The 14,460-nt window shown below is 38.1% G+C and overlaps 1 protein-coding gene across 1 annotated transcript; it reads left to right on the forward strand.

Annotated features, from left to right (window-relative positions):
* Positions 1–10,615: 10,615 nt before the first annotated feature.
* LOC123641986 (caspase recruitment domain-containing protein 18-like) lies at positions 10,616–11,957 on the forward strand. The gene is made up of 3 exons (XM_045556924.1): positions 10,616–10,772; positions 10,959–11,225; positions 11,936–11,957. Exons 1-3 carry the CDS (start codon positions 10,616–10,618, stop codon positions 11,938–11,940), a joined length of 429 nt encoding a protein of 142 aa, XP_045412880.1. The 3' UTR covers positions 11,941–11,957.
* The last annotated feature ends 2,503 nt before the right edge of the window (positions 11,958–14,460 follow it).

The following is a 14,460-nucleotide window of genomic DNA, read 5'->3' on the forward strand; positions in this document are numbered from 1 at the left end:
ATTGTAGCATGACACCAAAGACGGTAAGTGAGGATTTTCAATGTTTTTCTCCAGGCAGGAGGTATGTGCCTCTGACAGGAAGTTTTGTTAGAGAAACCAGAGATTAGGGTCAGGGGTCCTTTCATATGTAATCAGATGGTTTCTTTGAAGAAATCTGCTTTGAGGGAATCACACTTGGAAGGTAGTTTGGCAGTACCCTCAGCATTCACAGGTTTGAGGTCTAGACAGGTCTGTTATAAGCTCTATAATCACTTGGAGAATATCTTAACCTTTCTGAGGCACAATTTCCTCACATGTAAAAGGGAATTAAAAACACTATCCACATAGAGTCCTTGAAAGAACTCAATCAGATTGTAAAGGGCTAAGCCCAAAGCTTGCAAACAACTTAGGAAGCAATTAATTTGCTGGCAAGTATAATGACTTCATTTCTACCTTTATTCGCAGAGACACAGAATCATGATACTAGTGAAGAATAACAAGTCCAGGGAATAGGAATCGTAACTCACATTACAGAGATCACAAATAATTTTTCTTTAATGCCATGTATAGTACAAAACTTATAAATGGTCAAATCAAGATGGTAAAAACCTGTCCAGTCCATGTAAATTATGTGAGGATTAGAGTGATTCAAGCATCTTCTTTCCTTCAGCAAAGCTATTAAAGCCAATTAGCAGCTCTTGGCATAGGCAATTCTTGTTGGGCAGCAGCAACAAATTAGCAGTGATATCCCTGAAGGTCCCTGAAAGGAAGGACATAAAGGACTCCCTTATTCCAAGCTGCCCCTTTACTACCTACCCTGTAGCCCAGGAGTGGCTCAACACAGACTGCTCTCAATCCATCCTGGCTAACATAAATCTAAGCCAAATAGTAGAATCCAAGGAAACACAGTTCAAAACAATTCCTTTATCTCTGCTGATTTCCACTTTCCTCAACCAGATGATCATCAACAAGCCCCTCTTATAAAAATATTTTGGAGCCACCATTGTCGTAGTATGACGTTTTGGGAGAAATACATGTCATACCCCACCTAAAACCTATCTATAGCTTTCATGTCTTGGCCTTTAACATGGCCAACAAAACTTGCTCTCCATGGCCTGCTTATCTACTTAGGCTCCTCAAGGAGCTCAGGAACCCTTGTGCTAAGTCCTCTGTCTACATTCTTCCCTCATTTCCATTCCTGCACTTCCCCCATCACACTGTCTTCTCTTATCAGAGCGCTCTTCTCCTCAGCTCATCCCTAACATTTACATTCCATTCAGACAGCACTGCTCCATGGAAGCATTCAGGGACACTGATCAGCTTACATGCCTCTGATCACCTGGCTCTTGCAATAGCTGCTGCCTTTCAGGGGGTTCTTTACTGTGTGCCAGCATTCAGTACCCTCTCATTTCATCATCACAGCAACCTTAAGTTACTACAATTATTATCTCCACTCTTCAGAGGTGACTTTCCCAATCCCGTAAGGCTAGTAAGAGGGCACTGAGACTCTAATACCTCTGTTCTCAAAACATTGATACACAGCATAAATAAGGGCATTTACTTCCTGATCATAACATCTATCATAGCTTGGAGGAAGTTTTAATTTTAAAAAAAAAAACTGGTATTAACTGATCAACACCTATGTGCACATCTAGTAGTAACATTCATCAGGTGTTGGGCAGGTGGGAGGTGGGAGGAGGGGATGGGTATATTCACACCTAATGGGTGCAATGTGCACCATCCAGGGAATGGACACACTTAAAGATTTGACTTGGGTGAGGTAAAGGCAATATATGTAACCTAAACATTTGTACCACTGTACTATGCTGAAAGAAAAAGCTGAAAATAAAATTGAAAAATTTTTGCTGTGGTTATTTCTATAATATTTTTATACTAAAGCAGACATATATCTCCATGAGGGTATTGGGCATTATGTCATTTTTCTTTTTTTTACTATTTGAATCTCAGTGACAAGTATAGTCCCTGGAACATCCTAGATACCTAATATTTATTAAAATTTTTTGAATAATTTTTTTTCCATCTTTGTAATTAATTTTGTTGATTTTCACAAATATCTATGATTCTGAGATGCAGGAGACATTCCTATTAACTGCCTTTTCCAGAAAGCAGAGTAAAAGTCTTTGTGAGTTGAACAATTTCTCTGATCTCTGATCTCTAAACACCCTTTAACTCTAAACATGGTCCTTCGAGTCATTTCACTCATTTATCTCAGGCATGGTCCTCGAACTATATACCCTATTATTGGGTGAAAACAAGAGGAGTGTTTAACTACTTGCTTGTGTAATAAATCTTTGAAAGGATGGGTTCCCAGTGGCAAAGCCTTTTCCTTAAATATTTTTTCCCCTTTTTTGCCCCATAGCCTAGGCAGCTCTGACCTGGACAGCTTCATACTGGAAATACTCATAACACGGCAGTCAGTTGTGCAGCCATGAAGACATGCCCATTTCGAGAAATGAGTTTCATTAGAAGACATGAATCAGCAAATCCCATCGTTTCTGGATAGTCACACCTTGAAATGAATGATCCACCAGGCTATGAAAAGAATTGACAGTGACAAATACCCAGTGTATTTGGGGAAATAATCTTCAAGATTGTTAAGTGACTATTTTAATAAGAGTTCATCTTTCCTCAGAACCCCATTCTAGAAAGGATCATAGTATACAAAGCTTCCCAGCAATGCCTCCTCCCTCACCAGCAATGAATGGTGTTTCCAAAGCAAGTACATCTTTGGAACCCATCTTCTTTGGTATTAACCACGGATCCGTGAAGTTAATTCAGTGGTGAGAGGACAATGAAGATTTCTTAGGGTTTAATTCTAAGCCTTATTCAGAGACTCTCTTTGAACTGTCTCATCTATTTCCATGGCTTTAAGTTTCATCTGTACACTGCTTTTCCCTACATAAAATTCTCAAACCCAAACCACTCTTCTGAGTTCCTGACATATGTCTTTAGCTCATTATTGAACGTTTTTTGTTTTTGAGAGATGGGATCTCGCTATATCACCCAGGCTGGTCTCAAACTCCTGGCCTCAAGGTACCCTCCCACCTCAGCCTTCTGAGTAGCTAGGACAACAAGTGTGAGCCACCACACCTAGTCCTATGGGACATCTGCAGTCAACTCAAACTGATCATACTGAAGGCTAACCTCATCATCTTCCCCCAAAGCCATTTCTCTTCCAATTTACCCTATCTACAAATGGCACCACAATCTATTTAGCATTGCAAATAGAAGCTTTCAATTAATCCTAGACTTATCCTTTTGTTGTACCCCCAACATACAAAAAGTGGTAAATTTTTATATTCTTTAACCAAATGTATCAAAGCTTTTCCATCCCCTTGTTACCATCCTATTTTAGACCCCTGCTCCTACAGTACCATGCATTTCATCTGCCATAGTTTCATTCCATTTTTATTTTATAAATGCATCACTTCTCCTCAGTAGACTCTAAATTCCATTGCAAACAATGAACATGTATGTCTGATTTCTATCTATATCCCCATGTAGCAGAGGATCTGACTCATAGTAGGCATACATTCATTAACTATTTACTATTCATAACTATTTACTCATTATCTATTTGTTAATGTTTGTTGAACATATGGTTGAATGACTGACCCTGTCAAAAGTAGCAATATTTATTTATCCTATAGATAAACATTTTTTGCACACTTGCCATCGTCAAGGCACTGTTCCATGGGCTGAGAATACTAGGATGAACGAGAGAAATAAGGTCCTTGCTCACCTAGACTTTACATGAGTTAGTTATTCATAACTGAATTAATAAATTATGCACTGAAGATGGAAGCATCTTTAAAAATTTCACTGTGTGATGTAACAAATAAACTCAAAAATGTATGACAGCTTAAACATGATAGACAGGTATTTATTATTCAAGGCTATTCCAGAAAGAATGTTTCAATACATTGACCATCTCTCCTCCAAGAGGTGATTCAAGAAACAAAGAATCTTCCATGTTTGGTTTTAGAATCTTTAGCATGCAGCTGCCAAATTCCAAGTTATCTTTCATCCAGTTGATGGAAAAGGATACAGCATGAAGTGCCAAGTGTGAGAGGTAAGATAGCATGAATCATTTCATGACATATCTCTTAAAGCCTTCCCAGAAGTCCATGGTGGACCAAAAATGTAGGTATCAACAGAATTCACAGATACATGCAATTTTGGTCCCCAAGAAAAATTCCAGAAATTAAAGCAAAGAGATGACTAGAAATGTGATATAATCAAAGCATGAAATTGGGGGAGAAGAGAAGAAAAGGACAGAGAACATTCTCCTTAACACACATAGTTTTGAGGCCCCCAAAGCAAAACTTTTTCTAGAATTGCCATGAGATAGTATGAGGTCATGTTTCTCACCCTATATTCATATCACCTTCCACCCTATGATGAAATAGAGACCTAATTTCCATTTTATTTATTCATTTATTGTGTTTATTTAATATTTATTTTATGACTAGATAACATGAAAGACAAAAAATATCATTGTAAGCTGCACTTCCTGGCTGCAGTTGTCTATAGGTGTAGGTAATCTAAATGGGAATATTATCTATGTAAGTATGAAATAACTAATAATGCTATGAAATTTTATATATAGATGTATTCAAAATGTAATTTAAACAATGCTAATTTAGTGGACATGAAAGTCTTGAGTGTGATAGGTTGAAAGTAGGGAATGTCTTCTAGTCTTATGGAACATTTTCTAGTTTTACGAAATTTCAAATAAAATGTGAATACTGGGTAAGAATTAGATAGAATATAAAGAAATGGAGCAAATTTACTGAAGTTTTATTTCAATATTCCAGAATAATCCTCAGATCTATTCATTTTTTAACAGGGTAAAAAAGCATATAACAGAACATTTATTATCTTAACCAATTTTAAGTGTACTCTACAATGGTGTTAACTACATGTAAATTGTCCTACAACAATCTCTAGAATTTTTTGTTTGTACAAAAGTGAAACTCTATATCCATTGAACAACAACTTCCCTTCTCTTCATAGTCCATCCCCTGGCAACCACCAGTCTACTTTGTTTCTAGAAGTTTTTCTACTTTAGAGACCTCATGTGGAATCATGCCATATTTATCTTTTTGTGACTGGCTTATTTCACTTATTAAGATGCCCTCAAAGTTCCTCCAAGTTAAAGCATATGACAAGATTTACATTTTTAAAAAACTGAGATATATTCCATTCCATTTTCTGTGTATACCATAGTTTCATTATTTATTCATCCATCAATGGACAATTAATTTATTTCAGTTTCTTAGCTATTGTGAATAGTTTTTAAGCACTTTACAAAACAATGTAAGGTACCAGGATACCTTCTTCCTTCAAGATCATTCCTAATATAATAACATTCACTTTCATTTACATTCAGACAATGATTTTAAACACATTATACTAAATATTCACAATAAATCTCAGTAATATGAATGATACAGATGAGGTAATGAAACAGATGAGGAAATTCAGCCTAGACAGGTTAACTAACACATTCAACTTCTCATACAACTAATAAAGTACAATTGAATGAAGGGTGATTTGACTCCAAATCTGGGAAGAGGGAAGCATTTCTGGAAATGGAAAATAAATCTTATTTTTGGTTAGTGCTCTCACTAACATACATTAAGTAGATCTGTTTCAGAATGTTTATGCCCAAGAGTAGACAGAGGAAGGATAGCTGGAAAATCTGGTCTCTTCAGAGTTATGGTTCACACAGGTGGAGCTAGCATGTGGCGGCTTTCTGCCTCCATGTCACAGACACTCTACACTCACACTATTATCTGATGACAAAGCTAACTTGTCAGCAGCAAATAAAATTCCAGAACCCTCAAATGAGCTAAAAGTCTAAATTTTCAGGTCATCACTTGCCATTTAAAACACTATCATTTAGCCCATCTTTCATTTATTTTATGGTCATTATATCTGAATTCAAATAATATTGTGAATTCAAGTCTCTAGCCAAAGAGAGTGGTTTTGGCCTTTGGACTTAGCTAATCAAATCACACTTCTCTAATTTCAGTTTTAGTCATTATAAGAGCCCCACCCTCTTCTTATAATCTTCCTAGATTCACATATGCTTGAGTGGTCCCCAGAAAAAATGAGAAAACAAAATCTCGTCTTTTCCATTCAAACACGCAAACATTATAGTCATGGACATTTTCATCTTTTTCTGTAAACTTTTATTTCACTTTTATTGAAATCACTTATAAGCATTTTATCATTTACTGATGTACATTATTGTTTAACTGTTTCAAGTGTCTGAATTGTCTGCCCACTATTTTAAGTTCATTAATGACAAAATAAATATATAACATTGCTTAGAAAAATGAAAACAGTGTAGAGCCCAATTATGTATAATAACCTGTTTCATTTTGTTTCTGATATGTTAAACACGTGGTAATGATAGTTTGATGATAATTTCTTGAGATATGTATTAAGAGGCCATATTTCAACTACCCAAGGAGATTTGCAGGGCTTAAGAAGCATAAGAAAACCACTACAAAAACAAACCCATTATCTAATATAAAATATATTTGTGTTTAAAAGTATTAGGGAGTTTATCTAAAGATTGAAAACCTCACCATTTCTAATCAATTAATTTTAAATATAAAATGGCATTTTCACTTTTTTAGTGCATTGTTATGTGGTTTGGGAAAACAAGTAGTAGAGATATGGCCCATATTGAAGGGGATCTTTTTAAGGATGTCATAACAGATGCTATATTTATAGCTCAGGTAAAAATGTAGGAGCACCCAAAGTATTTTTGCACATAAAGCAAAAGGTGATAAAGGATTACAAAATGCTTTTTCAAAGTATACTTTGAGAACACCTGGCTTCAATTTTATTTCTAATGTATCTCATAAGGCTGAATGTAAAACAGAATTACTCAATACAGGAAAATTAACTGATTATTTGCTTGTCTAACCATAGTCATCAATTCAGCTGGAAACCTGAAAAATAATCCATATTAAGTCATACAGGCTTTATATGCAACAGTGTCAAACAATTGTGATTTTTCACAGGTGCTCTGCTTTCCACAAGTGTCCAAATAACCTCACCTGCTTTTCCAATTTGTCTCCTAGACAATGCAGTGGGTCAGTGATCCCTATTATGTCACTCAATACAGTGGTTAAATAATGGTAAATAATTGAAAATGTGGCAGGTAGTCCACATCTTTTCCCCCCATTCTGCAGCATTGCATATTTCATAGCATGTATCTGTAACATTCCATTCTGTAACATTTCATTCTATTCAATTTCAATTTTCATTTTTAAAGCCAGCAGTGGACTGCAATATCTAAGAGCTCTCTGCTTGGCTTTAAGAGGACTGGGAACCAGGGCTGCACTTGGGAAGTCTGGTGCCTACAGTTTTGCCTCCTATAAGTGTGACTTGCCCATCAGCTTTGTCAGACACCATCTCATGGTACTGCCACACGCTGGTGTGTTTTCCTGGCTGGCTGGGAACCCAAACACTTCTACCTCTTTTCCCAGTGCATGAGAATGAAACTATATTATGAGGATAATAGTCTTCTCCCTGGATTTCCACAGCAACTTTCCACTCTCTCTGTGCTTTGTCCTCCTCTTGCTCCAGATCCTACTGTGTCTTTCCATCTCTAATTTCTATCCTGCCCCAAATATTCCCTAAGTTAAGAAGACACAGAGTATGAGAAACACTTGGTTGGGAAAATGGGAAGGGAAAATATAAGGAAAACATGGGTTTAAATCTCCACAGTTTCCTACAACATACAGCCAAGATAGAAGGTCCTATTCCCAAGAAAATAAATGCAATTTTTTGCCAAGAAGACAGGAGGCAAAGAGGTGGACTGCAGGTCAGACGTAACCCCACACTGAAGCTTTGTTTAATATACTCAATATTTTAAAACAATGGTGAACCAACTGAAAATAGCTTTAAATCAAAGAAATAGTACATGATAAATGAAAGCATAAGCTGGATCTTCACTGTTTTGGTGAAAACAGCTGGGTCTGAGGAGCCCTGCTCCTTCAGAGAGGACCACTCCTACCAGGTGCCTAGGCACAGACCTCCCCACCCCAACTTCCCTTGCACCCTAGGTATTCCTGAGTTCATGAGAACATGAACTGTGGCACCTGTCCCAGATTTTAAATATATACAAATTACATCATCAGTGGTGGCAGTCTACCTTTGGGTTTTGGTGTGCTCTTGGCGGAAGACTGACCAGACACACGAAAGTGTCAAGTGCAGACTATTATCCTGGTCCTCTGCCTCCCTGCTTTGAAAAATCACCAGAAGGGCCAATGTAAAGGAGTTACCTCAGTCAGAAAGCAGTTTCACACTCAGCAGCTCTTCCTTGTAGAACAAATCTGATCTGTCTCCATGGGCAGAGAAAGGCACACTCTCTTACTCTGACAGTGTCTCTCTCTGACACTTTCTCTCTCTCTTCTCAGACTGTTTCCTTTTATTAGCCCAGTCTGGAGGTGGGCTGTTGGGAGGTGTGAGATTTTATCAAATGATCAGCAGGTGTTCTCAAAATTCCCTCTGCGTATAAAGGAGCTCCCCTTAAGAAAGCCCACCTGCGAGGATGACCCACAATATGCTGATTCAAGCTAATGGCAAAATAATTACTCTTAGGTTACTCTAGCTCACTTTCTAAATCCTATCATCCCTGGGCTGGGGGATTTCCAGATTGCCAAGCATTCCTTCCTTCACCAGGTGTAGGAGTTGCTCTGGATAGGGTTGAGGGTGGGGCAACACCAAAATGGAGTGTCTGCCCTTATCTTTCTACCCAGATGGAGCAATTGCGCAAGACAGCACCAAACAAGGGAACCCTTGTTCTGAACAGAGCCAGACATCCTAACTATCTTCCTAATATTATCACATGTATAAGCTAATACAAGTATATTAGTGGAAAAAATATGATTTCTCAAATCTTCTGAGAATATGTTTTAACTGCTGAAGAATTCTTAATATAAAGTAGTTTGTATGCATTTAATGAGTCTAGGTATCTGTCCCGTGATAATATAAGTTCTAATAGGACAGGAAATTCTGTCTGTTTTGGTCATTCCTATATCCCTAGCATCTACAGTAGTATATGGCACAGAAGTTTGATCCTCAGTAAATAACTCTGTTGAGTGTTTATGTTCAATGAATTGATGAGATAAACTAGGGTTATTACATGGACACATGAAATAATAGTTATTGAGGTATTTCCTTTGTGCCAGATACTATTAATATTTTCACAACTTCTATGATTCATTAATTACTAACAATAACACCATAAGGTAGAAGTTATCATCAACCCTATTTGGCAGATGGGAAAACTGAGGCACAGTTAAGTTCCTTGCAGGAGATCAGCAGGTAACATGTTAACTATTTTCACTTTAGAGTCTATGCCCTGAATCTCTGTCATACAGACTTCCTTAAAATCAAGCCATGTAAAGAGAAAGAGACTTAGATTAAAAAAACATTTTCATTCCAAAATACGAAAGTGTTTCACAGGATTACATACCCTTCTTGTGTCTGGAGACAGCCCAGAGTTTGAGTGAAGCACAATGGAAAGGAGTTATGTAATCTTTGTCTCATATCCATTAGGATGGCCACTATCAAAAGAATAAAAAATAAGTACTGTTGAGGATGTGTAGAAATTGGAATGCTTGTGTATTGTATGTGGGAATGTAAAATGGTGTAGCTGCTATGGGAAACAATATATTGCTTCCACACAAAATTAAAAATAACATTACCCTATTATCTGGAAATTCAATTTCTGGGTATATACCCAAAATAATTGAAAGCAGAGTCTCAAAGCCATATTTGTACTCCCACATTCATGGCAGCATTATTCACAATAGCTAAAATGTGGGAGCAACCTGTATTCCTTGTTAGATGAATGGGTAAACAAATGTTTTATATACATAAAATAGAATATTAGTAAGCCATAAAAAAAGGAATCGTGACACATGCTACAACATAGATGCACCTCGAGGACATTATACTGAGTGAAATAAGTCAGTCACCGAAGGGCAAACACTGTGTGATACGACTGATAGGAGTTACCTAGAGTAGTCAAATTCATAGAGACAGAAAGTTCAATGTTGGTTTCCAGGGGCTGGTAGAAGGCAACAATGAGAAAGTATTGCGTAATGGATACATAGTCTCAGTGTTCCAAGATGAAGGAGTTGTAGAGATGAATGCTGGTGACTAATATTTCTTAATTATAAAATGTGTAGGTGTGGTCATTATTTCTCAATCTGTAAAGCCGCTTAAAAACATAGGGCCACCTTGCCTGCTGTTTCACTTGTCCACTCAACGCCACCGTGAGGAGCCATGGCCGGTGAGTCTTTCCCACTCTAAGGGGAGAGGTCTTGAGGAGGAATTAGTTTGGGAAAGGATTGCCTTTCTCATTAGGCTTGGTGATGATATATGTGGGCAGCTTTGAAGTAGAAGGGGAAAGGGGAGGAGAGAAGAAGGAAGGGAAGAAGCTCAGCCAGCCTTTTGCTGCATTTTTTGAAGGAAAAATAAGGCCAGGAATACCCTGGGACACTACTGCTTTCTGCTGAGATTTTGCTAGTCTTATCTGAATTTGAAGAGGTCTGAGTTAGCTGAGGGTGAGAATGGGTGCAGGATGGATATTGCAGCTATTGCTCCCAAAGGGAACATGCTGTCAGCCCCCTTCAGAGTTCAAGAAATTGGGGTGTGTTACAGCAGAATGAATTCTGATTTTCAGGAGGTTAACAGAAAAATCATGACATCAAGTGTCCTATGTCACCCAGTGACCACATGTAGGTGATGCTAGGATCAGAAAGAATTATGTCAAGTAGATACCTCAAGATCCAAAGGTATGATATCATTTCTTGAGACTAATGTACTGTGAAGAAGAACGTTTGCTTGGGAAACACTAAAATGATTGCTTCTTTGCTAGGGAATTGCTGTGTTCATTATTTGAGGAATCTTTGTGTTTCCAATAGACAAAATCCTGAGGAAGAAGAGGAATTTGTTCATCCATTCAGTGGGCGAGGGTACAATAAATGCCTTGCTGGATGACCTACTAGAAGATGGAGTAATTAGCCAGGAGGAGATGTACAAAGTGAGATATGAAAATTGCACAGTCATGGATAAGGCTCGAGTCTTGATTGACCTCGTTATTGGGAAAGGACCCCGAGCTTCCCAAAAATTTATCAGGCATATCCGTGAAGAAGACCCTGAACTTGCATGGAAATTGTATTTGCCCTCAGGTAAGGTTGAATTGTTCAATCTAATGTCCAAGTAGTCCCTGTATCGTCAGCTCAGTTACTATTATCTTCATTTATCTTGCTACATTAGAATAGCCTTCCTATCATCACAGCCTCAGACCCCATTCCTATATGTGTGGTCCTAGTTCATGTCTCTTGTCTCTACTACTCCTTGTCCCTTGTTACTTTTCTCTCAGTACCCTCTGCTGACCACAGGTCATTTCCAGTTCTGTGTCAGTAGTAGCTCATTATTATGGTTTATCTGAAGAACCTAGATATCTTCGTTCTGAATCCTCTGATGTCCCTAAGAGCAGTGTGCAAGATCGTTCTTGCTGGAGCCCAAGCCCATGTATTTTTGGGAAGAGAAGACATAAGCTCCGTTCTTGCCTACCACTCTGCTCTTACCCTGTGTCCCTGTTAAGGGCTTTTCCAAATATATAGTGATGGTGGAATTGTCAGAGAAGAAATATGTACATAAAATTAAATGTGCACTAAATAATTATATTTTCATTAAATTATACATGGATTCTATATGCTGGTCAACTCCTTTGCTTTTTCTTTTGTGTAATATGCTCAATTAACAGTTGCGTGACTCCAGTCTGCAGGCCATTCTCTGCTGCTTAACCCACTTTATTTCCAGTCCTTCTAAGAGCCAAAGTCAAATTATGATATGTAAGCTGACCCATTCCTCTAACACTTTGCTCCTTCCGCAGAATGAAGATGAACTCTCTGGTGGAATACCAACATGTCCAACAGTGCTTCAGAAAGAGAGAAAAAAATAGAACAATAAATTCATTCCATCAATTCTGATTAAAGTCATCAAGTGTCTCTCACTTTGTCACACTGCTTGTTTTTTGTCCTTCCCTTCCTCATCCTAACCAAGGCTAATCAAATAACAATGAAGGCCATGATGATTGTAATGTAATTGAGAAAGTCCCTCCCCTTTTCCTTTGCTTTTTGTTTAGATCCCTTGCAATCCTGTAGACACACACATAGCCCACATTTTTGCCTTTATGCACCTGGAGTTTCCTATGATGGCAACAAAATAAAGTCCTCCTACAGAGCTTTAAACACCATTGTTTCATGGTATTGCTGTAATGTAGTTTCTCAGAGCCAGATTTATGACTATTCCCAATAAAATAAACAAATCTTCCTTGCTGAGAAAGCAATAAAGAGAACCTACGGACAGATGGACAGATATTCCATTGCTAGAAATCAAGCTTCCCCTCAAAAAAGTTCATGAAATAAACATAGCCTTTCAAGGCCAAATGGTCAAAGTGCAACAAGGTACGTCTTGCTGCCTGAGGAATGAAAATTTGTGGGGTCAATAGAGCATGATGGCACACCCTGGCTTTGTACCCTTCAGAACAGGAAAATGGTCATGATTTCTGCTTACACTGTCTTTTCCTTGGGTATATAGTATTAAATAATGAAATATGATTTCCTAGAAGCCTCAGGAGGCTTTTTAATTTGTTAGCTTTTCACAATTTTTAAAATTTCTAGCATATGTTGTAGCAAAGGATGGAGTGTCAGGAACTAAGAGCATAACAGTAACTGCATTTTTCAGGTTTGTGCACTTTTGATGACATCTTTATAAAGCTAAAATAAAACAATCTGGCTCCTTTTTAAAAAAATTTTCGGTCATAAATTACGGGAAAAATTATTGTCAGATGATGCCAAATATGGTAAGTGAGGATTTTCAATATTTTTCTCCAGAGAGGAGGTATGTGCCACTGACAGAAAGTTTTCTTTGAGATAACAGAGATTGGAGTCAGGGGTCTTTTCATATGTAATTGGATGGTTTCTTTGAAGAAACCTGCTTTGAGGGAATCACATCTGGAGTGCAGTTTGGCAGTACCCTCAGCATTCACAGGTTTGAGGTCTAGACACGTCTGTTATAGGCTCTATAATCATTTGGAGAATATGTGTTAACCTTTCTGAGGCACAATTTCCTCACATGTAAAAGGGAGTTAAAAACACTATCCACATAGAGTCCTTGAAAGAACTCAATCAGCTTGTAAAGGGCTAAGCCCAAAGCTTGCCAACGAGTTAGCAAGCAATAAAGTTTGCTGGCAAGTATAATGATTTTTGGTACCTTTATTTGCAGAGATACAGAATCATGATACTACTGAGGGATAAGAAGTCCAGGGAACAGGAATTGTAACTCACATTAAGGAGCTCACGAATAAATTTTCTTTAACTCCAAGTATAGAACAAAATTTATAATAGTCAAATCAAGATGGTAAAAACCTGTCCAGTCCATGTAAATTATGTGAGGATTAGAGTAGCTCTCTTGTCTCTTTGCCTTCAGGGAAGCTATTGGAGCCAATGAGTGGCTCTGGATGATGGTAGTTCCTGTTGGGCCGCAGGAACAAATTAGCAGTGATATTGCTGAAGGTCCCTGAAAGGAAGGACAAAAGGAGTCCCTCATTCCAAGCTGCCTCTTTACTACCTAGCCTGACTTGATTCCCTGCAGCCCAGAAGTGGCTCAACACACACTGCTCTCAATCTACCCTGGCTAACATATATCTAAGTTAAAGAGTAGAAAAAACTAAAACACAGTTCAAAACAATTCCGTTAGCTCTCTTGACACCCACTTTGCTTAACCAGATGATCATCCACAAGCCCCTCTTATAAAAATATTTTGGAGCTACCATTGTTGTAGTATGACGTTTTGGGAGAAATACATGTCATACCCCACCTAAGACCTATCTATAGCTTTCATGTCTTGGCCTTTAACATGGCCAACAAAATTTGCTCTCCCTGGCCTGCTTATCTACTTAGGCTTCTCAAGGAGCTCAGGAACCCTTGTGCTAAGTCCTCTGTCTACATTCTTCCCTCATTTCCATTCCTGCACTTCCCCCATCACACTCTGTCTTCTCTTATCAGAGTGCTCTTCTCCTCAGCTCATCCCTAACATTTACATTCCATTCAGACAGCACTGCTCCATGGAAGCATTCAGGGACACTGATCGGCTTACATTCCTCTGATCACCTGGCTCTTCCAATAGCTGCTGCCTTTCAGGGGGTTCTTTACTGTGTGCCAGCATTCAGTACCCTCTCATTTCATCATCACATCAACCTTAAGTTACTACAATTATCATCTACACTCTTCAGAGGTGACTTTCCCAATCCCATAAGGCTACTAAGAGGGCGCTGAGACTCTAATACCTCTGTTCTCAAAACATTGTTATACAACATAAATAAGGCCATTTACTTCCTGATCATAACATCTATCA

The sequence above is a fragment of the Lemur catta genome, chromosome 7 (genome assembly GCF_020740605.2).
Source record: "Lemur catta isolate mLemCat1 chromosome 7, mLemCat1.pri, whole genome shotgun sequence".
Classification (NCBI taxonomy): Eukaryota; Metazoa; Chordata; class Mammalia; order Primates; family Lemuridae; genus Lemur; species Lemur catta.

Bases quoted from the DNA above. Each gene is read 5' to 3' on its own strand.
- LOC123641986 (XM_045556924.1), top strand. From the start codon at position 10,616: ATGGATATTGCAGCTATTGCTCCCAAAGGGAACATGCTGTCAGCCCCC. The intron at 10,773-10,958 runs GTAGGTGATGCT...TGTTTCCAATAG, and splicing joins ATGTCACCCAGTGACCACAT to ACAAAATCCTGAGGAAGAAG.